General features: G+C 44.1%; 1 protein-coding gene across 1 annotated transcript; it reads left to right on the forward strand.

Moving 5' to 3' along the window:
* Positions 1–1,737: 1,737 nt before the first annotated feature.
* On the forward strand, positions 1,738–27,251 carry LOC135897009 (thrombin inhibitor hemalin-like). The gene is made up of 4 exons (XM_065425570.1): positions 1,738–1,848; positions 16,997–17,191; positions 19,420–19,470; positions 26,868–27,251. The coding sequence occupies exons 1-4, from the start codon at positions 1,794–1,796 to the stop codon at positions 27,068–27,070; spliced, it is 504 nt and encodes a 167-aa protein (XP_065281642.1). The 5' UTR covers positions 1,738–1,793; the 3' UTR covers positions 27,071–27,251.

A 27,251-nucleotide genomic window follows, 5' to 3' on the forward strand; every position in this document is an offset into this window, starting at 1 on the left:
CGATGTGATTGTGAGGACGGGAGGGCCCCAGTTGCAGGCACCATGGGTTCTGGAGTTGAGGTGCCGTTGGGCGCTGCAGCAATAAATTCGAATGACTTGTCAAACCACCACATAAATATCACTATTTTTAGCAGAAGGTACCTTAACTCTAAAAATTTAATCTCTAGGCTGTCGTGCCGCAAGCCGGCGACTTATTATTCAAAACGACTTCACCATAAGAGGAAAATCTGTGAGGTTATATTTGGGTTATCCCCCTCACATTTTCCTCATACGCTCAACAAAAGATTCAAATGTTTTGTTATCCGATGTCGTTATATTATTCTTCGTTAGGATTCCTTCCATGGACTAGACAAGTGATTTGTGTACGTTTTCTTTCGATAAATAAATCCTCCTATCGAAACGTCCGAAGAGGCGAAGCGAAGAAATATACCAAATTAATAAATTTTAAATGTAGATTTAAATTTAAATGTAAAAGTAAATTAATAAATGTTAAATAAATAAATGTGACCGTACCTAACAGCATCGACGTTTTCGCCAATTGCTACGTAAGGGGAAGGCTGTGTTGGTAAAAGAAACGTAATCACTGGAGGGAACGCCAGTTGAAGTTGACAACTTAGCCTCACTTCACGTGGTTCCAACTCAGCCCTCAGACGAACTGCCAACTCAAAGGGCAAGCTGTTGGTTATCCAACAGAGGGAAACTAATTAATAAATAGTGTGACTATTTGATCTGTCAGAACACTTAGTGTCTTTTGAATTCCTCAGATGGATCTTTTCCTTCGGAGGCGAGAGAAAAATGTCGCTCTTCAGAGAGTGTTTGCATCAATAGAAATCACAATCCTTGCTAGGTACTATGGCAGTCTGTTTCGAAAGCTGAGAACGACATTGAAGATATGGTAGCTAAACAATAGGCGCTCAGAGCATTAGAAAGTTTTTGAAAGCGTTGCACTGAATAGGAGGAAAACAGCGCTGACTAACAATGTGGCGTCAAAAGAGTCACTGACATATGTGCACATTGACATGAAGCACACTGAACAGGATGCGACTAGAGCCACAGAACATTAGAATTTGTGAATGACAAGCACGCGAATCATCTAGCCATAAGTGAACTATTCCATGTACGATGACTACAGAACTACGACAGTGCGCGAAACCTCCTTTCTAGCTGCAGTGAACAAGACTGTGAGTAGGCAATGAGCGAAGCTCCTGAATTTTCACTCACTGAAACTGGACGTGTGATCCACACCATACGTCAATTAAAATAGAAGTTTGAGCACTGCAACATTGCATGTGCTGAAATATTTCGTGGTTTTTGGTTCTTTACACTGCTAAGCCGTTTGAAAAATTAGGACTGATTGCATTGCGAGTCTGTTTGCATGACCATAACAGAAGTCGGACATTCAAAGGATCTCTTTTTCTCTCGCAGCGTTTTTGAAGAAAAAATGGACGTCACTTGTTGACTACCTGGAAAAAACAAGACTCTATAGTTGCGGAGCACGTTGCCTTCAATGCCAGACATGCTTACTTAATGCATAAATTGTAAATTTTATTTTGGTGGTTCGACTGAGTTCCAATGTTTTACAATCTCAGCGAGCTTTTGCAGACCTGGTTCCGCAGCAATGATTGTGCATCAGGAGCTGTTTATCAGGGTCTATTGTTTCGCGGAGCCACGTGACATTGCCGCTTCTTGGCAAGCAATCTGCAGCGAGATAAGAAGCTTGGTGATTCCAGAAATTCCTATTTCTGCTTGGTATAAAGTCATAGCTCACAGAGGCTGCACAAGGGTATCACAGAATGAACGGCAACATGAAGTTCTACATTCTTCTAGCTCTCATCGGTGCAGCCCTTGGTACGTGCTTCATAAGCGCTTGTTTTTGGTGCATGTGAGTTATATATAGTGATGGCATGTAGCGTGTAAGCATTGTTTTGAGAATTGTAACTTTACGTAGGCCCCAACAAATATCAAGGCTTTTCTTCTTTGAGAATTTTATGAACACTTAATAAATATTATGTAATTCAAGATTAGTCGCCTAAAATAGCGTCCCGAAATCTGATGCGGAGAACTACAAATGCACTCTTTCCGACTGAATGGGAAAGTGCTCAAGCTTAAAATGAAGGAATTAATCTTTGATTAAATATGGGGCGGCTATTACCTTTACTTTTCCGCGTACGAGCGCTCTGGGGAAGATTGTGACCACCATAGACGTCTCTTTATTGTTCGAAGTCAAAAAAATCGAATCAGTCCCGCGTTTCACATCGTCGTCTACATATCATGCAGCGTGTGTATTGGACGATTTCCTCCCTTATTTGAAGAAGCGAGAAACCCGTAGTTGCTCCGGATTTTTTCTCCACAAGCAGAACACTTTCTGTCCTTAGAGCTCGAGTACATGTGCAGACTACGCCTTCACGCGTTATGGAGAGATTATCGGTTCCAAACTCTGTCTTAACCCTACCTGAAAAGCATCGCTGAAGCGTGCTTTCTGCTGTGCTCTACGATGCGTACGCGCTCACCCGTTCTGACGTAACAGTAGAGCGTCCTTAAGTGTTCTTGCACAGAACTATTGACACTGCACTGAGCCCACTTATACAGGACTGTACAAGCTGAACAACTTAGACGCTAAATGCTCCGGAGTGGTAATTCGAAGCCAAGTAACTTAACGTTGTCGGTGTTAGTGTCATATCAACATGAGGCCTTCGAACTTGCTTTTTACGATAGCCGCGGCCTAATCACCATTGCTTCGGGTGCAACATCAGTGCCGCCGGATGCGAAGGGCTGTGTTAACCTCACTGCCATGCCGCCGAGCTGTGTGCAAATATAACGCGTGTTTAAACGGGTTAGCTGAGTCGTGTGCTGAGACAAGCATGGACAACAGCGTCGTCAGATAGGAAGTGTTATTCTTGATGCATTTTGGGGGAATAGCTGTTTGGTTATTACATCATCTGTGGCATCGGCGTCTACCACACGCAAACATTTCCGAGCATCACGGGAACAGTCATAAAAAGGCAATGCGGTTTTCTACCTGATAACTACTTCGCTCTTTATCACACTGCTATTTATCACTACTCTTTATGAAGCCACAGAGCGTGAGAAGTGCGGTAGTGGACTAAGAAGAAACCAACTATGGATCATTGATTATCGTTTCCTCTATTATGATTAGCGCGTATTCCGCTTCCACATTTAGGTCAGCTAGTGCTTGAAGAATACGTACAAAAAGTTAATCTTGGAAGTATAATGAGTGCTTACGTTGAATTTCGTAGTCATGGTAGGAGTGGGTGACCGACTTAGGTCTCTTGCGTGCCGGTTCATCTGTGTCTCCGCTCACCAACGGTGGTTTCTCCATAATACTTCATGTAGCACGCACAATCCAACAGGGACCTACAGACAGGCAACAGCACCATCCCCAACTAGCAATGGCAGATTTACTTCCTAAAAGGCGGGATACAATCAATGCGCACACAGAAAATGATATTAAAACATTTACCAAACTGTTGATTGCCGCGTTGCGGCTTGGGACATAAGGCTGTCGGCATCTTTGAAGAAAAAGAGAGACTCTCGAAGATAACAGGTAGAGGAAGAATTCAAGCTACGACGTACTAAAATGTCTAATAAAATGCATAAGGGGACGGAGCGAGCAGATGTGCCTAGAAGTAAACCCGAGAGGGAGCTAAGGGTACAGATATGGAAACGGCACCGTTGTGCACAGTGTTGATTGTCGGGATTCCAGAAAACTATAGTGCATTGACGAAATCTAACCGTGGTACGAAGTGAAAACAGCCTTCCTCTATCAGGAAGAACGGTGCGGACATGGCGATGCACTATAGAAGTGCACGGAGAGCGACAGAATGCTGCTTAATCGGAGATATTTTTCTCAATCGCTCATCGCAACGGTTGCGCTAAAGCCACTGTAGTTACGCTACGGTTGGAATAGTTGTAGCCTAATAGGTCGGATCGCAATTATCTTCGTTTCCTCGAGCCTCCTGAAGATAGATATAACGCAGCCGACATCAGCAGTTAGTCTTCTGATATCATTAATGGTGAACAGGGCAAGTCACATCAATCGCGGTCAGTAATGTTTCGGTCTGGTAAGTAGTATGATCCTGACATCCCAGCGAGTAACTTGTATCTCATCCACCTAGGACACTGTGATATCACTTACAGTCCACTCTCATACCATCATATCTATACAAATCGCATGCAGCTGCTCAGCGAGTACCGGCGAACGACGTCTTCGACGTAGCTAGCTACTTTTGGTCTCTTGGCAGGAGGGCAAGACACGGTTTAGAAGGCTTGCTCGTAAGCGTTTGTTCAGCGTCATGGTCAAATTCGTCACTAGCCTGTTCGAAATTAAACAGCAACACTTGAAGCTGTCGCTCTCAAGCGGCGCGACCAAAAGTACACAGTGCGATATAGCGACGTCCATTGCATCCGTTTATAATGGCGTAAACAGAGGTCTAGTGAAATATTGGGAAGATTGAGGAAATGTTTCGGTCGAGAGTTCCGGTCCATTTTGGCAGTACGGTTCTGATTGCTCCACGGAGGGATATCGCCTACGCGAGCGCTCTCAATCGGCCTTTGGAACCTCTCATTTGGTGCTCCTGGTCTGTCATCGGAAGAGTCTTGTTCCAAAAAGAGCAGAAAATGTTGATCCGGAAGTGCTCCGAATCTGCCATTGGAATACCCTATTAGATATCCGCTCGAAACTGCATTGGAAATTGCTTAGCGCTCCAAGTATCACGCTTCTTGATAACCTTCCTAGACTCTGCGGCAAGAACCTGCTTTGAACAAGAATACATTTTGCATCGATGAATAGCTGTTGGGGCAAGAATTCGCCACGCAGGGCTAGTATATAGCTTTCTTAACCTAATTGTAGTGTATCCTTTAATAACTGTTTAAGAGGAAGCTTTAGGTTACGCCGAACTCCGACACAGCCAATTCAAATACATGTGAAACGCAAAAAAAAAGATCGTTTTACTGAGATAACCTTTGATCATTTCAAGGAAATTTGTTGCATTTGAGATAGAAAGGTGAATTCTAGTGCGTGCTGGAAGGAGAATTTCGATTTAGGGCATTACTTTTTTTAAAGATTTTTTTAAGATACTTTTTTTAAGAACTCGAAAGTTTGAAAAGAAATTGAAGCAAGGAGTTTATAAATTATTAGCCCTGCATAAATAGTAGATATTGCGGTTCAGTAAATGGCACCGACTAGATCATTGAAAGCGGACAAATCTGATATGTCATTTTATATCTTACGTGAATTCGTTGCATTGTGTACAAGGTTTCTGCAAAAGCTGTATTTCGTAATTCCTAAATTTTTGCAACCTTCATGAGTAACCTAACAATTTTGTCCGATTTAGATGTACTATTACACGCAATTCACATAATTGTAATTTCGTGCAGTGGGTGCCTAGAAAAGCGAATTCTACATTGACATGCATTTATATAGGAGCACCCGAGTTAACGCTTCCTCTTGAGTAGTCGTAGAAAGATGCAGTATTAGCGTTGCTGCAGCTGGCGTTATCGAATATACCAGGAGTAAAAGCTGTGCGTCTCATGATGATGTCCTGTCGATTATAGACCCTTTCCGAGACTGAGTATACATTATTTCAACAATCTTTACGTGATTTAGATAGCCATCATAATAAAAGTCTTGCTTTACGGGCTATCTGTGATATGTAAGTTTTATTGAAATCGAGCATGTCGAAAGGCAGTGCTTCTTTCAAGCTCTTTTTTTGCATGCTGAACAGGAACTGCATGAGTCACATTTGTGGCTTAGCGGCTATGACTTTCATTTGGTAAAAGATAACTTACTGGCACAGTTTCCAGGCCGCGTACTTAGCCGCATTATCGATGCAGGTGAATTCGAAAACACCATTGCGCCACACTTAGCTTACAAATCAAGGTGAGCCAACTAACACGCTAAAGTTACTCCGGGGGCCCCAGGTACTATCATAGTTCGAATTCTGCTACGAGACGTTAAACTCTTCATAAATCGAGCTATTCCGCTCGTTTTTTTGGGTCGTCGACTTCATTCCCGTCAATGCATCAACCTCAAAAGCGCTCTGGAGGAACTCAATTCATTGCTTTACCCATTGCCACCAGATATGCGACAGCCCATTGCTGATGTTGACAGTGATGGCAGTTTCTCGAGCCCCAATTTGAATATAATGATTGAAGTTTAGAAAATATTTGATGTTCCGTGGCAGCCACAAGCGCGGGCACAAGCCATCGCTACCCCCTATCTATCATACCCTATCGCCAGAGCCGATACTCGAAGGATAGTGAGAATGCAGTTTACGACAGCTGGAATCGCGTTTCGGACATGCCTCTCGCGATACACAAGCTGGACGCCGGCGTAAAGGTTTTCGCATTTTCTGTGGTCTGTAACTCAAACACGGAAATAAGGACGCATAATATCGAACTTCATGTAAACGACGACAATAAGAGAGCTCGGCATTTTACGCGAGTTTTTTAAAAAGCGAGCTTTCATGCAATTAGCAAAGAACTTAGCTCGTTTGTTGACACTTTTGCGGCTGGATTTGAGAGTGGCAACGTAAAACTCACTGGAGCATATCTGAGGTAAAAGTATCACAATCTAATGGATTTAGATAATTTTACACACAAATCCACCATTATAGCCAGGGTGAATTCTTACATTTACAAAACTTTGTTTCACAAACTGAAATCGTTTCCTGCACCTCGTTGCAGCCTAATTAACAGTACGGTATTTAAAAGCACGACGTGCTATTTATCTATCAAATTGTCTGTGACCTCCCGGCAGTGCCTCAACGACGGATCTCTTCTACCAATGTGTAAAATTTCGAATTCCACAATGTAAGTCGGGTAACGCGCGTTCCCACCTAATTACGGTCTCATCTGTGGCTTACCAGCATAACACGTATTATTCTTAAGTAAATATTGTTTTCGCGTCTCATAACCTTGCTTCAACTGTGTTGTTGCTCTGCTAAGCACGAGGTTACGGGATCGAATCCAGGCCGTGGCGGCCGCATTTCGATAGGTCGAAATGCAAAAACGCCCGTGTCCAGTGCATTGAAGGCACGTTAATATTCCTCAAGGGGGTCCGAAATAATTCGGAGTCCGCCAGTACAGCGTGAGTCATAATCAAATTGTGGTTTCGGCACGTGAATCCCCAGCATTGAAATAAATTCATAACCGTGCTTGAATCTAACCCTTTTTTTTATCACAGCACGGCATTGGTAAAATTTAGGCATGTGAAACACAACTAGCAACATTCGTGTATAATCTAAGCGCCATTCTGGTTAATAGTTCATTAGCCAATGGCATTTTTCAGCGTATGCTGGAGCGAACACATTCAAATAGCCGTTTCGGTTGGCAATGGTGTCCGCCATCTCCGCCGCCGGTGTCAGGTGTCCGTAACAGCCACCGCCGGGAATGAGAAAACCGTACCGAGTTCCCACCGGAAAGGAACCGGTGCCGAATGCGTGGAAGTCAACTACTATACTACTGAGCCACGCCAGCGCTTGCTAGCTTGCAGTTGGAAAACGTCCTCTAAATGCGTCCTAGAGCGAATGGATACACACTATGGGACAATGGCGCCGCATAGCATGAAAAAAGTGCACATTTTGGATTGTAGTTACATATAATCAAACCACGTAAAACGCCATGTAGCAGATGTATAGGTAGCGTTACAAGGAAAGTAAAGAAGGTTTGAGGAAGAATAAGTTTACGGAGGTGTATAGAAGTTTGGTAGAAGAAAATATATATCGTGAATCTCATTAAATCAAGCTAGCTAGGTGACTAGTTGACGACAGCGTTTCAAAGGGGATGCCAGTATATCATCATCATCATCACCATCATCAGCATCGTATCGTGCCACTTGTCAAATAAAGATGGCGAGGTTTCTGTTACAGCCACGCTTCAATAATGCCAATAAATAATAATCATCATTATCATTAGCATTGCATCGCCTCACATGTCTTGCGATGTGAGATGAGCGCCGCATAGCCTCTATACGTGCGCTCTTTATTTATTATCATACCCTCAGCGCCCTATGGGCATTACAGAGGGGGTGGCTACATGGTTTAAAAACAAAAAAATATTCAAGTCTATAAGGACAAGGATGACATAATCAGGCAGTAAGAGCAGCAAATTAAAAAGAACAAAAAGAAAAATTCGAGTCATCCTAAAAGATGATCTGTTATAGCCGTCATGAATGATCATGCATCGGCTAAGGTGCCGATAGAAGAGGGAAGGTGGTTCCACTCAGAACAGGTTTTCGGCATAAAAGAATGCAACAAATATGCACGGCAGTTGCATATTATTACGCTAGGTGGCACACCATGCAGGAGTTGCATAGGTAGCGGTACAAGGTAGATAGTCTTGAAAGAAAGACATACACGATGGAGTTTTGCGTGACAAAATCACGGTCTTGTTATAAGGTGCACCGTAGTGAGGGGCTCCGAAATTTGGACCGTCTAGGGTTTTCAAGTTGCACCTAAATCTAAGAACACGGGTGTCTTCGCATTTCGCACCCATTAGAAGTCCTGTTCACGGAAAAGATTATTGAGATGTGCAAATATTGATGTAATGAAAAACGTGTATGCCATACCTGAATAATTCAAGCAGGCTGGGTGAATGTTTTTAACCGTCTGGTTTTAAAGGAAATGCCATTGTATCATCATGACCATGATCATCGTATAGTGCCATTTGAGACGCGATGGGACATGCGCGCCAAGTAACGTCGATACGTGTGAACCCTCCAGTGCAGTTACATTATATAACGCCAGGTGTCCCGACGTGTAGCAGTTGCATATAGCTTTCGGATGCTGCATGTAACTGGACCCGGTTTTAACTCGAGCAGGATAGGTGAATATTTGTCGCCACCTTGATTTGAAGGGGATGCCAATAAACCATTATCATCAACGTCAATATACCGTGCCACGGGTCAAGGAACGTGACATGAGCGCCTTGTAGTCTGGATGCCTGTGTTTACTCTTTAGTACACGTCATGGGGCCTCCTCCCAAGGTACGTTCCGCTTCTGAAGGAGCGAATGGTAGAGCTACGCGCGCAGCTGCCGCCAGGGAACATCGGACTCAGCAGACCGCTGTGCAGACAGCAGGACAAGCTGCATCACAATCCGCAGCATGCCGTCGACGCCAGGCGGATAGTTTATATTCTTCTCGTGAAAACGACGCAAATACTCTTTGCCACGAAGACCCTGTAATGCAGGGTGCCGAAAATTGAGCTCCTATGGTGTGCGCTTGTATTGTGTACTTCCTCCCATCTTTCGTCCGGGTTGCGCTACCCACCCATAGGAACATGTCCAATCACGAACTCACCCAGCTTGCCGTGTTGATTCAGCTCCAATGGAGCCTCTCGTCGAGCTTTCGCTGTGACTGTTCTGCGTGTCGCGCGCAGGGATGTGGCCCTTTTTCTCGATTTCTCCAAGGCAGTCAACAAATTTTGCCACAAACTGCTTCTACACAACCTTCGTGTACTTAACATTGATCATAAATAAAGAACGGGGCTGACAGATGGAGTAGCGCACTGGTGCTATAAAGGTTATAAAGGAGAGCCTATCTTCGTCAAAGGCGGCCTAATCATCGTCGGCATGTTACTTTTAAAGGGAAGCTGAACAATTTCTCAGAAAAGATGAGTGAAGAGCTTTACGTAATGGTTTTAAACCCTCCGAATCCGGATATCACATCGAAATTAAGCGAATGAGAGCGCAAACAGGTTTTATTTCGACGAAAAGTGTATCAGCAGACTCGGGCAGCTCGCGCGCCTCGTTTCCGCCTGTGATTGGTCGGGCGCCTCGGGACGTCAATATTGGTGTTCGTCCGGACCGGCCGCTGCCACCAGACAGGAAGCACGGTGCAAGGTGGTTTGGCGCTGTGGTTTGGTGAGACGGTAATGGTAAATTTCGAGAGCTTGCGTCTCTCTGAGGAGTTCGGCGTTGCTACCTAAATGTATACGTAGCCGGCCTCTCCAAGAAGCAAAAGATGCTTGTAGCATGCAGTACTTTCGACGCGAACGAAAGCGAAGTGTTGGAATCTCCTCGTGTTAGAAACGTTTCTTGGTGAGTATGTCTTTTTTTTTTGCAAAGCGGTATTCAGCGATTCAGTGAGTTCGTTTACGGACAAACAACTGTACTGTTATGTTCCTGCATGCCACCTCATGGAACGTAACGAGGGATGCGATCGTCGGCATTTGTGCGCTGTCCCAGAGCTGTCGGCAATCTACACAGACAGTGTACATGCGGGAAAAGTTTTCCGGCTCTTGTAGCACGTGTAGTGGCCTTCATCAGCGTGCCGTAAAGGCGGTGAATTCCGTCGGCTACGTGAAACAGCCGCTTTCTCTCTGTGCGTGAGGGGGAGCGCAGCGTCCTGGGGTGCGCCGGCTTTCTATCACATGAAAACTTTACACTTGCACTGCATTATGGTAGCTGCATGTTGGCTGTTTCACAACACACGTGCGAATAGAAAATCAATGGTGGTTTGCGGCCGAACATGCGTCAATAGTGGCAGATGAACATGTATCTTCCGTTCAGCGTGCTAACACGAAGGAGCCAGCAATAAATCAATATCCAGGTTTGGACGAGTTCGTGTATTCAAAAGGTCTTGTAAGACCAGTTACCATCCGTCCGCCCGCACCCGTCCTGCCTTTGTGCGTTCGTTGCCCCGACCTTATCGCGCTGCGTGTAGAAAGCCTCCTAGCAGAAAGTCGTGCTCTCACTCATGCACGCCTTATTGATAAACTTTGGTAGTAATCGTCATCACGGAAGTGGTTATAGCACAGCACTGTTGTTCTTGAGCGCTTGAAATTCTTTCGATTCACAGCAGCCTCCCACTTAGCTGCAAGCTTCTTGTCTTGCAGGGACTAATGGAACATTGTCGCGGCCGCTGGTGTTCGTGCAACCGTAGGCTGCACAGAACGCCGGCGTGATCTGCCCACCACTTCAATTGATGCTGCGCACGTCAACTACCACTCTCCATACGCACAAACAAAGGAATGCAGGCTCGAGCGAGGCAGATTATAATGGCAGGCACGCAGAAACAAGCGCGGCCAGGCACGGTAAAGGAGCGGAACACCAGTGCTGACGTCACTACGGCGCGGTTTCCGGTCTGCGCTCGCATCGTCAGCGTCAGCAGCAGCGCGCGGCGCTCGACGGGGGGCGGAGCGACAACGCAGTTTTAACCGGCGATTACGTCGCTCCTAATTGAAAAATCGCGCGAAAAGTTTTACGTGCATGGTTTATAAAGTTCTCGCATCCGTATATGAGCGTCTTATTGAATTCGGTAGACTCTTCAGCTTCCCTTTAACGGGTTAGTAGAATGGCATCACCTGCTGTTGTTGTAGGTGGCCGCCGGTTGTCAAGGGAGAGACTGGAAAGAAAGTGAGCGCTGTCGCCTGAGGTCTGTAAGCGTGGTTTCTAAGACGAGGGACAAGAGCGGGAGAGTGTGGAAGGCGAGGCCAATAAAACGAAAAAAAAGTAAATAAGAACACCAACAGGGAAAAACTTAAAGAAAAAACAAGGCGAGAAAAAGAAGGGCGTAGACATGGGTTTGTGGAGCGAGAAGGTAGGAAGCATTCAGGGTTGTCGCTGGCGGCATGCTTTTATGGCTTTAAAAGAGTCGCTCACTTGGTCAGTGCGCGAGTAGCAAAAATAACCAAAAGGATATCAGTTGAAAGAATGACCTGAGTGTCGTAGGAGCAATGCATCGGTTGCAGTGTTGAAGGAGTTAAGATGGCGACAATGAGTCTGGAGTACAATGCATGGGGTTGCTGGAAAGTCTCTCAAGGAACCTTAGCCTTCGTAGCTCAATGTAGGTGTCGTCACAGCGGTATACATAAGTGGCTGCACCCTGTCTGGCTGAGGTGCCGAAAAAGGTATCCTTGTGCCTGGGGCTTTGGAATATGTTGGTGAGGGTGTTTCAAAAAATCTGACAAAATAAAACAGAAAAAAGGCGGGTGGAGCCGAAACCGGAATAACAGTTAGGAGGGTGACATGAATAAAAACGGAAGGGGGCAGGTGTGTATGGGAATAGGGCTCTTACAGTTGATATATGCGTAAAAACGTGGAAGAGTTTAATAAATTGAGCAGTAGTCAGGAAAAAACATCGGAAATGAAGGAATATGTGAGGTTAGGAAATAAGGTTAACTGGTGGCATTTATATTGTGCCTTGGTAAATGATGCGCGAATTTTGGATTTAATTTACGGCTTTTACCGATGCTAAGCTGCAACGTGCCACATTAATTCCCGTCGGGTGTAGCCATTTAAACTTGTGTGTGAGGTATGATCCGGCATACTTTTTTCTCACGAAGTGAACGAAAATTTGTTTGCTAGAGCCTTGCTTTGTCGAATATATAACCATGCTTATTGAAGTGACTGGCTACTGCTTCAGGTTAATTGTATTCTGCGTATGCGCGAAAACCGTTCAGTCTTTTATAAATTTGTTGTGCAGTATCACCTATGTATTGTCTTTTATTTCTACTTACCACCCCACTCTCCCGCTATTAACATTAACATTGCATTAACATGGCACCCGCCGCGGTTGCTCAGTTGCTATGGTGTTAGGCTGCTGAGCACGAGGTCGCGGGATCGAATCCCGGCCACGGCGGCCGCATTTCGATGGGGGCGCAATGCGAAAACACCCGTGTACTTAGATTTAGGTGCACGTTAAAGAACCCCAGGTGGTCGAAATTTCCGGAGTCCTCCACTACGGCGTGCCTCATAATCGGAAAGTGGTTTTGGCACGTAAAACCCCATAATTTAATTTTTTTAACATGGCATTAACATTACTAACGACCTATCCTGGAACATGCACGTTGATTACGTAACCCGCAATGCTAACCGCACTCTTGGCTACCTGCGCCGAAACATTTCCAAAGCGCCGTCTTCCTTAAAATTAATTCTTTATAAAACTTTAGTCCGTCCAAAACTAGAATATGCATCCAGCATCTGGGACCCCAGTTAATCCATACTAATCGCTTCCCTGGAATCTGTTCAGAATCGCGCAGCCCGGTTTATTCTATCAAATTATTCCCGCTACGCTTCAGTATCCGCTATGAAGAACACACTAAACCTGCCTGATCTGTCTTTACGACGCAAATTTCTTCGTCTCTGCCTCTTTCACAAAATCTATCATCAAAATGAAGTGTTGAAAAGCTGTCTTTTTCTTCAACCGACGCACATTTCATCGCGTGTGGACCACAAGTTCAAGGTTGGTGTGCCATTTTGCCGAACCAACTTATATAATTATTCTTTCATTCCAAAAACCAGTGCAGAATGGAACCACCTTCCTGCATCCATCGCTGCCATTATCGACACTAAGTTCAGAAGTGCCATTGAAAGTTACTTATTTTGTTAACTTGTATTTTCATAAATTGTATTATTGCACACTTGCTTGTATTACCCACTCCTTTCTGTAGTGCCCTCGGGCTCTGAAAGTATTTGTAATAAATAAATAAATAAATATTGTTCCCTCGTCTTAGAAACAACACTTACAGACGCCAGGTGAGAGCATTTGTTTTCTTTTCAGTCTCTCCCTTTACAACCAGCCGCCGCCGACAACAACCCCACGTGGCGTCGCCCTGCTAACTGTTAAAACCGAGGAAGATGAGGTCGCCTTTCACGAAGATAGGTCTTCTTACCGAAACATTGGCCAGTGTTTCCGAGGCACCTTATCCCTGTTTTTGCCCTTTATATCAGAACATTGATCATAAAATTTGCGATTGTGTAGATTGTTTTCTTCTTAATTGCTTACATTTCGTCTAAGCTAACAGCACTAATTCACGCCGCAGTGCTGTAAATTCCAGTGTACCGACGGATTCACTGCTTGATCCTCTGCGCTTCCTTATTCAGATATTCGACCGATCTTCTTCTGTTTCATAAGGTTATAACTATTTGAAGAGGAATGTGTAATTTTCAAGGAAATAGCTTTCCACAACGGCGTTAAAATTCTTCAATCTGACTTTCATCCAGTCTGTTCTTAGTGCAAGACATGGCCAAAAAATTTCAGCCATACTAAGAGCAAATTAAGCGTGTCTCTCGATCGATTAACACACTGCTTCTTTACTGACTTATTAACGCATCGTAGGAATAGGTGCAATAGGAATATGTGTCTTGAAATCTATATCTTGGCGTACAACTCACGTGTAAGCGAACTTGGAATCTGCACATACCGTACATCATAAATAACGCATAACGTATGGTCGCCTACGTCTGTGTCATATTTTCCTAATGACTTTCTTCCTGAAAGCTTCTCTTAGGTAAATAAATATTTAGATCAAAGCTTGAATATGCTTCGTCAATATGAGATCCTATTCAGGAACACTTAGCGCATGTAATTTAAACTGCTCAGAACAATCCCGGTCGATTTATTGTGTAGGAATAAAGCCGTACCACGAGTATAACAGCTGAGAACCTAGGCATAAATTTACCAACTCGCACAACCGTCTCAATATACACCGGTTAGCCCTTTTTCAATAGTTATACTACCATGCCCACTTGCGTCACCAACTACTTTCTCCCCTGCACGTGTGAAAGCGACTAGACCAAATACATGAAGTATGGCATACAGTCGTGCAGAACTCATAACTTCTTGAACTTGTGTATAACACGTACAGCAAAAGAGTGGAATTATCTTTCCTCTCGAACGGTTTAACTTTAAGACTATGAGTTGTTTATGAGTGAATAACTGAAATATTTTAATTGCACACGTATCTAATGCATCAGTAATGTACCACGTTCTCTATTTCATTTGACCGCATATTGTGTATTGTAAGAAAACTAGTATTAAAGCTAGTAAGAAAACAATACTGTTTTTTACTAATTTACAGCATTATTGTACAAGCTATTCTTGTATAAATAGCAATGAGATTTCTTTGCTGTTAACCCTTGTATCCGTGACCCCCCTTTCCCCTTGTAATGTGTTTTTCAACCCTGAAAGTCCTATTTACCCTGAATAAGTGTAAAAAGCTAACTTCAAATGAGCCTTTATTCAGGCATATTTTACATCTGGTTTATTCGGATGCAAGGATTGCCGTTGACAGACGAACGTGACCAGGAACCGCAGCGCGTGAATGCTCTGCGCGTATATCGTGTTTCTGCATTTTATAAACCTGAGTGAAGTTATGTGGCCAGACATAATACTATCAGTCACCTGTAAACTATGCAATATTTTGCCCACGTACTGACAAATACGCGAAGGTTTAGCTTTCCGTTTGCAGCTTAGTGCCAACGGTGAGTAGCTTCCATAAGAATGATTATAAGAGGAACTATTACGGCATACAAAATTTCCGAAGTACAGAAAAAGCGACTGTAAGTTATACAAAATTTAACCAGCATTTTTTCCCGGTTGTTTACGCATCCGTTTTTACTCATGCTTAGGAAGCTAAAGAGATGATTACGCATCCAGATTTTTTATGGACGTTCTGTAGGCACATCGAGACTCTTTAATGAAAGAAAGACGATGAATAAAGATGTTTATGTAATTTAAGAACTGTTAACTCTGCTTAACTGATGTAAAATAAAGTATGGCGAGTGTTACGCTTCATAAAAAACCGTTCATTTTAAGGAGAAAGCATCCTAATCTGAACCAGTTACAAAGAGATGAAGCCGACAAAGAGCCTCAAATGTAATCTCAGGTCCCAGATATGAAACGATCCCTAACTATTAGGGGACGTGCCTTCAACTCCGTCTAGTTGTGCCTCGAATTTCACAACGAGCAACTAATTGGCAAATTTCTTGCTCAGGAAGTCACGAACATCAAAGGAAAGGTAAGATGAATAGGTAAGAGTACGCGTAATAAAAAGCTATGCCGGCATTGTATATTATTTTCATCATGTACTAGCAATTACAGCTGCTCTCCTATCTTCTGTACCGCCCGTGCTCTTACAGAATAGGATGGTCGACATCACGTTGGAACATTAGCCCTCCAGGCAAAACAGCTTTCTTTATTAATTTCTGAATTTGCTAGGCACGTATTTTTGGCAACCTGCAAATTATTATGACGTAACGCTTACTTTTTTTTTCAATCACTGGATGTGTTAGTGCAGCGAGAATATTTCACCGTGTTTCCCGAAGGGAGAATCACTGACAGCGATGAAATCGCTTAGAGTGGCTGTTGAAGCCACCGCACGGCGTTCTAACTATAAGTTGGTGCGACCGGTTGGTACGACGAAGCACGTGAGACTCGTCTTGCTGGGCAGAGGCGAAAGCGTCCCGGCTTCTCACAATGGTGGCGTGATCGAGAGCGCCGGCAGCGGGGTCGCAGGCTTCGAAGCTGGGCGGCGCACGAGGGCACTGACGTGAAGCGGCCGGCGTTGTCAGTGTCCAGTGAAATAGTTGATTACGTCGGGTTGACACATAGCGACTGTCACACTTAGGCTAGCGCATGCACGCAGCACCTGACTAGGAACGCTATATTGTTGTCGCAGTGTGCGTGCACGCTGGATCGGTGCGGTCGGAAACGGAGAAAACGTTGTTCTGGCTATGCCGCCATTGCAACTGAACGCCGCGTTGTGGTTGCGTCCACTTCGTTTCGTCGCTTTTGCAGCGAAACGAAACCTTCTACTTCACGTACCCCGGAAACGCCGTCGACAGGGGACGCGCGCCGAAGCAAACGTTGGCTGCGCGAGTGTGGGTCCAGTGTCCGTGTAATTGCTGTTGCAACAAAAATACCAGGAGTCCTGGCTTGATGACACACGATGACGACTTGACAAGATTTTGTCTTCGATTAAGGTGCTATCGGCAGAAATAAAAACGCGAATAAGGTGAAATTTACTTAAATGCTTTTTCTACATTTATCTTCACTTCGACTTGTAGTTATGGTCGCAATCAGGTCTTTGAACGTACATTAGGAACTGCAACATGCTCTAAAACCAGCTATGAAGCGATTGCACGTAAAACTCACATTTAATAATGTGCACAACCGGTAGCTTCACAGTGTTTATGTCTTAGAATTTTATTATCTGTTCGTGGGAAGTATGGTTTAGTTGCCATGTTTCTTGCAGCGGCTTCCGGCATTCCTGACCGGTGTCGACTGCCAGCCCACCCAGGATTCTGCAAAATGCCCCTGCTCAGATGGTGGTTCAACGCGGAGACAAGCCAGTGCGAAGAGTTCTACTTCGGCGGATGCAACGGAAACGCAAACAATTTCGAAACCAAAGAGGCGTGTGAAAAGACCTGCTCGGCAGATCAAGATGAAAGTGAGTTTGACTTTTCCGTCGGAGATTGTACTGGTACAGCTATCAGAGCGTTGTATGCAAAAGGCGTTTTTGAATTCGAATGCATGAACGCCGTAATGAGAGTGCGGTCTTTAACGTCAGCGCAAGTAGACGTTTTCCTTCGATTTTTTTCGACGGCTACAGCGGAAACGAGACAGCTATTGGGTTATAGCGCAGATGCACGGTAAATTAAGGATTCCCCCGCTCCAAACTGTGACGCAGGCAACAGCTTGCCATTCCGTCATCATCACAACGACTATGTGTGCAGCCTTACTCTTGCCAAGGCATCAATATACTCTGAAGTTATCAGAAGTAGCTTGTCATGATCACGTGTAGCAGTCAGGTGACACTCCAGCGAGTTTGCTACTAATACCGTAATCAAACGCTCGTTCTCAGTTGCGATTGAAGCAAAGACCACATTACCGTGAGTGCCTAATTCTCCGCTTTGAGCGGGCTCACGGAAAGAATGAATTGGGGCTTGCGAAAAAAATGAGCGCTGATTTCGTTTCTTCATCGAAATACATAATACGACTGCGGTAAACTGCATCTTTATTTCTGCGGCAATACAGGTAATCCTAAGTGTTAGTACCATTAAAAGTGACTGCCTGGTATAGTAGCACAATTTCTACTCGAGGTATATTAATAAAAATAGTAGCCGGCAAAGTCGGCATGGGACATTGAATTTGGAGCCAGAGACCTATAGATCGTTTATTTATTCAAGCATTCCGAAACATAGCACATTTTATGATTCCGATAAATAGGACCTGTCATCCGAAATTTCAATATACGTATGAGCCCGCGAAGACTTTGTCCATGTGCAAAAAATAACGTTTGACTATGTGAAATGATTAAAGATTGATTTTCTTTGCAATCAGGGGGAATTATTAGGATTGAAACGCACGCACTATTTTTGTCACTGGGGCAATCGGTCATTTCTGCACAACTTGAACATAGTTAGTAATGAGATTTATTAAGACAGAACTGCTATAACAAGCAATGCCTCGAGTTAGGAAAACATATTGTTACATTGCCATGCGCACCACCTCTTGGTCAGCAATATTTAGCATGTGATGAAACAAAACAAGGCACATGCATTCCATCAATGACTTCATTCCGAGTGAAGTAATTCCCCAGGCACCTGTTATTAACTGGATAAGATGTTCCTGCAACTTCTCCTGATCAACTCTTGTAGCCACTTGAATGTTTTAGCTGTGTGCCCTCACATGTAGGAAAATTGTTGGCTAAGAGGTAAAGTGAGTTAGTAGACAGAAAAAAAAATTGTTTAAATGGAAGGCAACATCAGTGCATTAGTTATTACTTATGGAAACGCTGGTAATGTGTATTTGTACAGAAGATAAAAAATTAATTCCAAAATATTGCTTTTATTTAGTTTCACCTGCTATAACTAAAGCTATATTACCGTATCCGTAACTGTAACGTCACACACTGCAAGTTCTTTCAATGATCCTGTTGCCAGATCGTGAGTTTAAATATAGCAAAATAACGACAAGATATTTAATAATTAGCGTCAACAAAACTAAACAATACAAAGCAAGAAGAACAACATTACGATTTGTTCAATTCACACTTAAGCCACAAAACTGGTCACATCAACGTCCTGCCGCCATACACCGTTGGTCAACCTCGTTCTTGAGCTATCTGTATCGTGTCTTTTTTCCGTCAACCGTTTTGATGCACGTGCTTTCATGGCTTCCTCTAAAATAAGGCAAAATAAGTACACGGTGACTGTAACGGCCCCCGGCGCCACCGCACAGTTCACAGAAAACTGTAGACGTAGCCAAACCAGAAGACTTGGAATGCAGTTCTCATACGACTCCGCATTTCCGCTTCTCAAAGTACAGAAATGGGTTCTCGGAATTCCCGCCGGACTAGGGATAGTGTACCTCTTTTAATTAAACTAGGTTTAATGACACTGTCGTACCTGACGTATATGTGGCTTCAAGCATGGGTTGCACCACACACACACACAAAACACCCACTATCCGAAAACTTTTCTCAGACGACATCATGCCTAGAACACAATTAGGTGCGCACACTGTCTCCACTCTGCTATGATTCAGGTACTCTATTACGCTCCGTCGCAGTGTCGATACGATGTCTACCACTAACGCGTTTCAGGTGAGCGCTGGAACACTGTCTTCTATAGAAGATCCTCTCGTTGAACTTATTCCGGTTTTTTTTCTTTCCAGATAACCAGAGACATCGGAGAGCTATCAGTGACAAGAAGGGCCGTGTAAATTGTAAGTGCAACACAGTACGTATAAGCTACACGCGGCGATTAGGGTCTTGAGATATTGCTGAGATGTTACACAGAGTTAGCAATGAACCATGTAGTTTGTTTAGCATGGACAAAAAATACACTTCAAGGGAGCATCACGTGACAATATTGAAGCTTAGAGATGAAAAAATATACAGATTGAGGCCATAATCACGCGATAGATAAGCGGTAGTTTCTAGTCGGCTCGCTTTGTGTGCAGCGGCTGGGGGTGTTTCGTAATAGGCGCACCTGGCTTGCATGACAAACGCGTACGCCGAGGTTGGTGAATGTTCAAGCGTGTGACGCAGATGAGTCTTTTATATGTCAGTCAGGTAACGCACCAGGCCACCACACGTTACGTAGACGCGGCTCGTCACTTATGCTGGAGACAGCCGCCGAGTCTCTAGCGCACGAAAACGTCGGGTCACCCGCATTATGCCCAACAACGCGAAGGCCACCTCAATGACAACAGGTTGTGTCCTTGGACGGATTCAGGGAAACGAGGACACATTTCGCCTTCAAACGTGTGCTCGCAACCAACTCACCTTCTGACGGGGATTCGTCACGTTTCGGGTGGTATTCTGTGAAACAGTGACGTACTTCGTGCCCGTAAAAATGTGTAGGCGATCACGCAAGCGACCACGGTCCGCAGCGACTGTTAGGCTGTCTAACGCTTTGAGCACGTCGCTATCACTTAACCAAGGATGTTAATCTCAAATGCACAATCTGATACATTCCAACAGCAAAAAAGAAAAAAAACAAGAAAGAGCAGGCAAGTCTCATTCGCTGCGGAATTTCAATAATACATGGACAATTTAGGTAAATCAGCAAATGCTGCACACCATCCAGGCGAATACCATAGGAAGCCTGTACGACTCTACGTTTAGATTTGGGCGTGTGCATTCTGACCACCATTTCGCCATCTGATATAGCAGACAGCAAGAAAGCTAGCCGCGTTTTTGCACAGGGCACCAATCAAATAAGACAATACACAGTAGGCTCATAACAAGTATTATTATTCACAGAGAAAAATAATAGATAAGACAGTACGGCAAAACACAGCAGAGTTCTCATCTAAAAGTGCCTATTATAGCTCTTGCGAGTTGCGAACGCTGAAATTGCTTCATCCGGATAAATGCCCCTCAACAAGTCCTGTTCGACGGACGTATTCGGGAATTATGGCAGCTTTATGTCGCCCCCGGTAAAACGCAGGTAATAGATTTGAAATGATCATTTGGTCTGACAGATAGAGAGTGGAAAAATAAATCTTAAGAAAGATAGAGAGACAGGAAAAAAATGCTTAAAGCTTGTGGTTGCACCAGCATTTCCAGGAAGCCACTAGTGCTAGTAGCTCCCCGCGCGCAGCTCCGGAGGAAGTGATAAAACTCCGAGATATCAGAAGAAAATGTTGAGTCCTGATAGCAGGGGCGTATTTTGACCGCTTCGTCAGCGAGCTTGATGAGCTCGGGACTGCGCGAAGAAGCCACCCTGAGAACCATCAAAAACTGAAATTTCTCGTGAAAGTTACTTATGCACAATATGGAGAACACAATGCCGAACTTATGTTAGCGGTATGACTATGTACATGTTCGAAAAATGCTGAAGCTTATGCAGGTAAGAACAGCTCAAACTCTGCGATAACCTCTACAATGCCCCCTCCCCCAAATTGATATTTCTAGAGTACGTAATGCCTCCTCGCTAACCCTAAACAACAAATTTGAGTACTTTCTAGACTCTAGTGTCTAGTGTATAACGAAAACTTATCGTGGTATCGAGTTACCGGGTATCTTCTCTGGCACCCCATGATGTTCTCCGACTTTTTTTTCGGCACGCTCCATTCCCGCATCCCCCCTTTATTTTCCTTCATCCCTCCTAGGATGTCATTTAAACACGTTCGCTGTGGAAGCCGATTCTTCCTTTTAGCTCGTCCCCATATACAAGACAGTTTTCAAGCGAAGCTTGTATTGCCTCACAAACGGCGCCGTAGTGGTCACGAAAATACCCCGTTGATGTCAGAGGAGAGCAGCTGAGGGAAAGGCGGTTTGATGAGCTGATAGCTGCGCCGGTGCTCAATGAATGTTTAGCCTCAACAGTTTAACGTCCGGGCGAGAGAAAAGAAAGTGGTATTCGACACCTTCTATCACCAAGACAAGAACTTCTGCGTACTGCGAATAATACTTTACCCTTAAGATCTTCCATTCGTAGTGCTTGTTTTCACAACCGTCATAACCTCATACAAAGACTGATCTGCCTGTGAATATGGCTTCTGCGTTTCTTTTCAGCATTGATATTGAATCTCTACTGTCGACACGATATATTAGGTTGTGTCCACTCACTTTAAGCTGTATGTGACGTAAAGTTGAAGAAATCAGTAAGACGGCCTCGTTTTCTTTGGTTTGAACACACTGGTATAGCCGATATTCTAATTGACATTAGGCGAAAAAAAATGAAGCTGGCCAGGTCGTGCAATGCGCCGGTTAGATAACCATTAGACCGTTAGGGTTTCAGAATGGGTAGCAAGAGAAGGAAAACGCAGTCGAGGATGCCAGAAGACAAGGTGGAGCGATAAAATTAAGAAATTCGCGGGCGCATATTTTGAAGCGGTTGGTGCAGGACATGGGTAATTAATCATCGCAAGTAGATGCCTTCGTCCTGCAGTGGACATAAAACAGGCAGATGAGGATGATGATGATGATACATAGTCCTAGGTCATTCTCTTATGCAGCCCCATTAGACCCCATGTATATCTACTGACACATCGTGTAACGCGTTACCGATAGAGTAAGTAGCCCTAAAGATTATACGCAATGAAGCTCACTGTTTTTAGGCATCACCACTGACCCAGAGATTTCCTGGAATCACCCCAATGCACCCCGGCTACAGAAGATAATCTCCAACTCTTGCTCTATTCTGACATTTGTGTTTGAAGCATTACATCTATGCTTCAGGTATGCGCCACACTATTTCTGGTATTTAGCCTACAGCTTCCCTGGCCTAACATCAAAAAGTGTTGCACAATCCACGCGATGATGCAATAGGTGCTATGCGAAGCACTTTGAAAGGAACATATCAACTATCATTTTGGTTTTTATCGAGCCTTACCCAAATGAGCGAACATTATTAGTAAAGGCACCGCAGATGACGTAATCCTAATCACATGCGATGTTTATGTAAGTTTGGCAGGATGCAATCACCAAGGCATAAAACTGCAATGTATTGAACGCCTACACATCAACGTGAGGTGGGCTTAACGGGGAGCATGTTAAATCTGCATGCAAAAGAGTGTTGTGGCGCGCGTAATTGAAGCGACAATGAGTAACAAAAGTATAAATATTTTAAGGAGCAGTGAGGTTCAAAATTTGCACTTACAAAAAATAAAAACCAATTCGCTGCGCAATGTTCAGACCCTTCAAAGTAGTATGTGTCGTCCGAAATTAATTATCACTTATTGCACGGTTATCTAAAGATTACAGGCGTGAGGTGGTCAGTACAAACTTTGGAAACTCTTCAAACACTATAAAAACTTGCAACCGTAACATCCTCAATAACAACTTATAAGGGGCTGTCAGTAAAGTTACTGAAGGTCGAAGTAGCAAGTCGAAGTAGCAAGATGGCGGCGCATTGGACGATTTCTATCATGTCCTAGTAATTGCACTGTAATAAATCCATATTTTTGTCTAGTGAATTGTGCATTCATTCTGCAAAAAAAAGCAATTGAATCGTTTTCTCAGAGTAAACGCGCACCAATAGTTATACAGGTAATTCACTTAATTAAGAAATAAATTTTTTTTTGTGATTTCTATCACAAGGATTCGCCTCGATCGTCTATAAGGATATGCGTCATAATGAAGTGCAATTGTACTATATGCGGCATGCAAGGTGGACAATTCAGACGAAGCTCTAAGTCTCTAGTTCTGTCTTTTGTCATCACTCGACTGAACTGCCAAGAGCAAGTGGGGCATTTAAATGGTTGCACCGCGACCGCAGGGGTAGTACAAATCTACACCGCTTCGAACGTTCTGTTCACTTACGATATCACTCGCAATATTTCTAGGCCGTCAGCACACGGCCATCAGAGAAAATATTTATGGTATAACTCATCTCACGGTGGATGTCGACAGTATTGCTATAGATATCGAACAATGTATCGACAGAGCATATTCCTGAAGCAACGTTTACTTATGACGGGTAGTGGTAATTCTGAAACGTTCCTTGTTTCAGTGAGATACAACCTATTTCGATATAATCTCACTTTACTATGGCACCAGCTTGCCTGTGTCGTCAATAACCATGTATGCTTGACGACGACTGTACGTCACCAACGCAGTGACGATGCAATACATAGGGTGCACGTTATCGATGGAATGACAGACATATAATGACGCTTTGGAAATTAGATGTGGATTCTTGCATTATAACGATGGATTAACGACGACAATGTCAAGAAGACAACTCGGACAATGAGATGACGATGACGGTATGATGACGATGGCGTGACGTCAACCGGATGAAGAATCGGGATCAATGACGATGATATGACGAATACGGCAGGGCGATGTCGTTATGACAACGGGTGGAAGGCAGCGTCTGTGTGAAGAGGACACAATGACAACAATGGCAGAACACAATTCATTGACCACACCATAACAGTGCGAACAAAGAACGACGTCGACCGATCGAGGAAGGAAGGACATAATCATAATCATAATTGACATATCATAATCTCAAGTTGATTATGATACTAAAGCGATGACAATGAATTAACGACAGCGTCACGACAATGGCATCACACGAATCGAATTCCAAAGTTACATTGATGTCGATGGAGTTACCGCGACGCACCTGTACAATGGTATGAGAACGAACACGTGACGACGATGCATTCCCGACAAAGGCATGACAACGGCATGAGTATATAAGGATGATGACCTGTGTATGCGTAGAATATAGTGAGGATGACTGTACCACGAAACCTATGGTGACGATGGCATGCCGACGATGGCATGCCCATGAAGGCATGACGAGACGCAGGTGAAGAAATTGCAGGGTCATTGATTGCGCCTTCACGACGGCATTATGACAACCGCCTGACAATGGAGGCATATATAGCGACTTTCTGACAATGACGGCATCACAGTGGTGGCATAATCACGATGGAAAGACTAGCTTGTGATCAAATTGCAATAACGAAGAAAGGTTGATGTCGATTAAAGACGAAAGTGGTATTGAGACGACAGCATACCTTCAATGGGATGACGTTCTCCAAGCAGGGACAATCATAAAACGGCGGTATGGCGAGCACGACGGCGTCCACGACGGCATTACGACCTCGAACACATACCTAGTGTTCTAAGCAATTAGAAAACTTTGACCACTGGGTAGAGTGGAAGGCTTTTCGTCGATAGCATCATGGGAGCTAGGTCGCGAAGCTGCAGTGACAATGATTCAACGACCACGACGACGTCACTGTGGCGCCGTGAATTTGAATACATAACGTTTGTATGACGACGATGTAGTGAAGACGACGGTATGGTGAATGCTGGATGACAAAGCTGGAATGACGGTGATGCAATGACCACGACGACATCGCTAACATGATCCTATACCCAATGGGCCCCCCGCCATTAGATAGTGGACAACTTTGACCACTGGGTGGGGATAGAAGGCGTGACCACGACACCTTGACGAGAGTCAGATATCCAACCTGTAAAGACGACAATTTAATGAAGTGCACGGCATCCTATGGTGGTGTGACCGCGACTTCATGACGAGTGCATGGCGACGAAGGCATGACGAAACCATGACGAGTGTCGGATCACAATGCTGGAACAACGACGATGCAACAAACACGACGGCACCACCACTACGAGCTCATGGATAATGACCCATGATATTAAAGATTTGCCACTTGTTCCGGGTAAAAGGCGTGACCACAAGGTCTTGACGAGAGTGAGCTAGAATGACGAGAATGGAACTATTACCATGACATCACGACCAGGAGCACATACAAAGTGGCCCAAGCAGGAAGACAACTTGTGCCATTGGGTCTGCGTAAGAGGGTACATAGATAGATAGATAGATAGATAGATAGATAGATAGATAGATAGATAGATAGATAGATAGATAGATAGATAGATAGATAGATAGATAGATAGATAGATAGATAGATAGATAGATAGATAGATAGATAGATAGATAGATAGATAGATAGATAGATAGATAGATAGATAGATCGGCTAAAAAACAACTGAAGTTGGCAGAGAGTTCTATTTTAGTTGCCATTTTCATCTCTCTATCCAAGGAAACGGTCCACCGTGCCGCTGTTACCTCTATATTGTGGTATCACAAGCAATGAAGTTGTTTAAATTGACACCTTATAACTTCTTTTCGGTTTACAAGATAAAGGAATTATTTTCATTATCGGATGCATGCTTCCTGGCTCACTAAAAAAGCTACATGATATTTTTGTTCTTGTCCATCTCTTCATTGACTTCTAATAAAAATGATGTCGGCCGTAACGTGAGTCTTGTTTTAACTATTACAACTACAATATTCAAGTTCGTTGTAGGCACGAGATCTGACACTGAGAGCTTATCTCTGTTTACGGCCGACAAAAACATGTGCGCATTAATCCAGTTATCTAAACAGAACAAGAGTTTGAATCAGGATTGCAATAAGCTTTCTTTTCATATTGCTGTAGCTTTTGAGATTTCCTTCTGTCAGGCCTGAAACACACAACCGTCGTGTGTCCCGTCCCGTCACTGTCACGATGCCCACGCCTGCCATGAAAGATCGTTTTCTCATTCGTTTCACCTGAGGAACGCAGCGCCGACGACGCCGGCCGATGACCTAAACGTCGGCGGCATCCTGTTTTCGAGGAAAACTAAACACCCTATAGAGACGGAGGCCGGCGCCGTCATGGCGACGGGACGGGGCACATATTCCCTGATTCAATCAAGCCACAAGGACATGTTTGCATGTTCCAGTATTTTGCTTGTTCGACTAAGACGCGCAGAGCTGGCCCTGACAGGAAAATATTCCACTGTTGCCCTGCGTGAAGAAAAATGTGGCTCCCGTATTTCAGTATTGTACACATTGGGCTTTAAGATAATCGCTAGGAACTCCTGCTTTGAGGAAGGAATTGCAAAAGCACTTCCATTCGCACGTTATTTTTCAGTCGCTGACCGTGCCTGTGATAATGTTTAGGCACTTAAGCAATGAAACAGCATTCTCGGCGAGAGCAGACAGCGTCTTGTGAGAGGCGGATATGCTCCTGCAGTTTACATGATATGAGTATTTTACTAAGGAAAGTTGTTGAATACGGTGGTTATTCCTTCTCCATGATGAAAAAAACTTTGTTTTTTTGCTTCTTACTTTCAGTATTCGGACCTGTATGTCATAGGCCACCTTCCAGCGGTCCCTGCAGGGCAGCTTTTACCCGATTCTACTTTGATGCTGGCTCGAGTTCGTGTCGTACGTTCACCTACGGCGGCTGCAAGAGCAACGGCAACAACTTCAGGACCGCAAGTGAATGCATGCAGGCTTGCGGGGGACGGAAGGCGCCGTTTCCGAAGCCACGATGAGGCAGGGATCTAGCAAATCTGAATGATACCGGTAGGAGTAAAAAAAATAATGAAAATATAATGTGTTATCACAGTAAATATTCAATGACATTAATTTTAACGCTCTCGCTTGGTTTCAGAGATGTATGTATGTGTGCTGAATAAAATCGGGAATGTTGGCTGTCAATCTCTTTTTAAAGAA

Source organism: Dermacentor albipictus, chromosome 7 (genome assembly GCF_038994185.2).
Source record: "Dermacentor albipictus isolate Rhodes 1998 colony chromosome 7, USDA_Dalb.pri_finalv2, whole genome shotgun sequence".
NCBI classification, from domain to species: Eukaryota; Metazoa; Arthropoda; class Arachnida; order Ixodida; family Ixodidae; genus Dermacentor; species Dermacentor albipictus.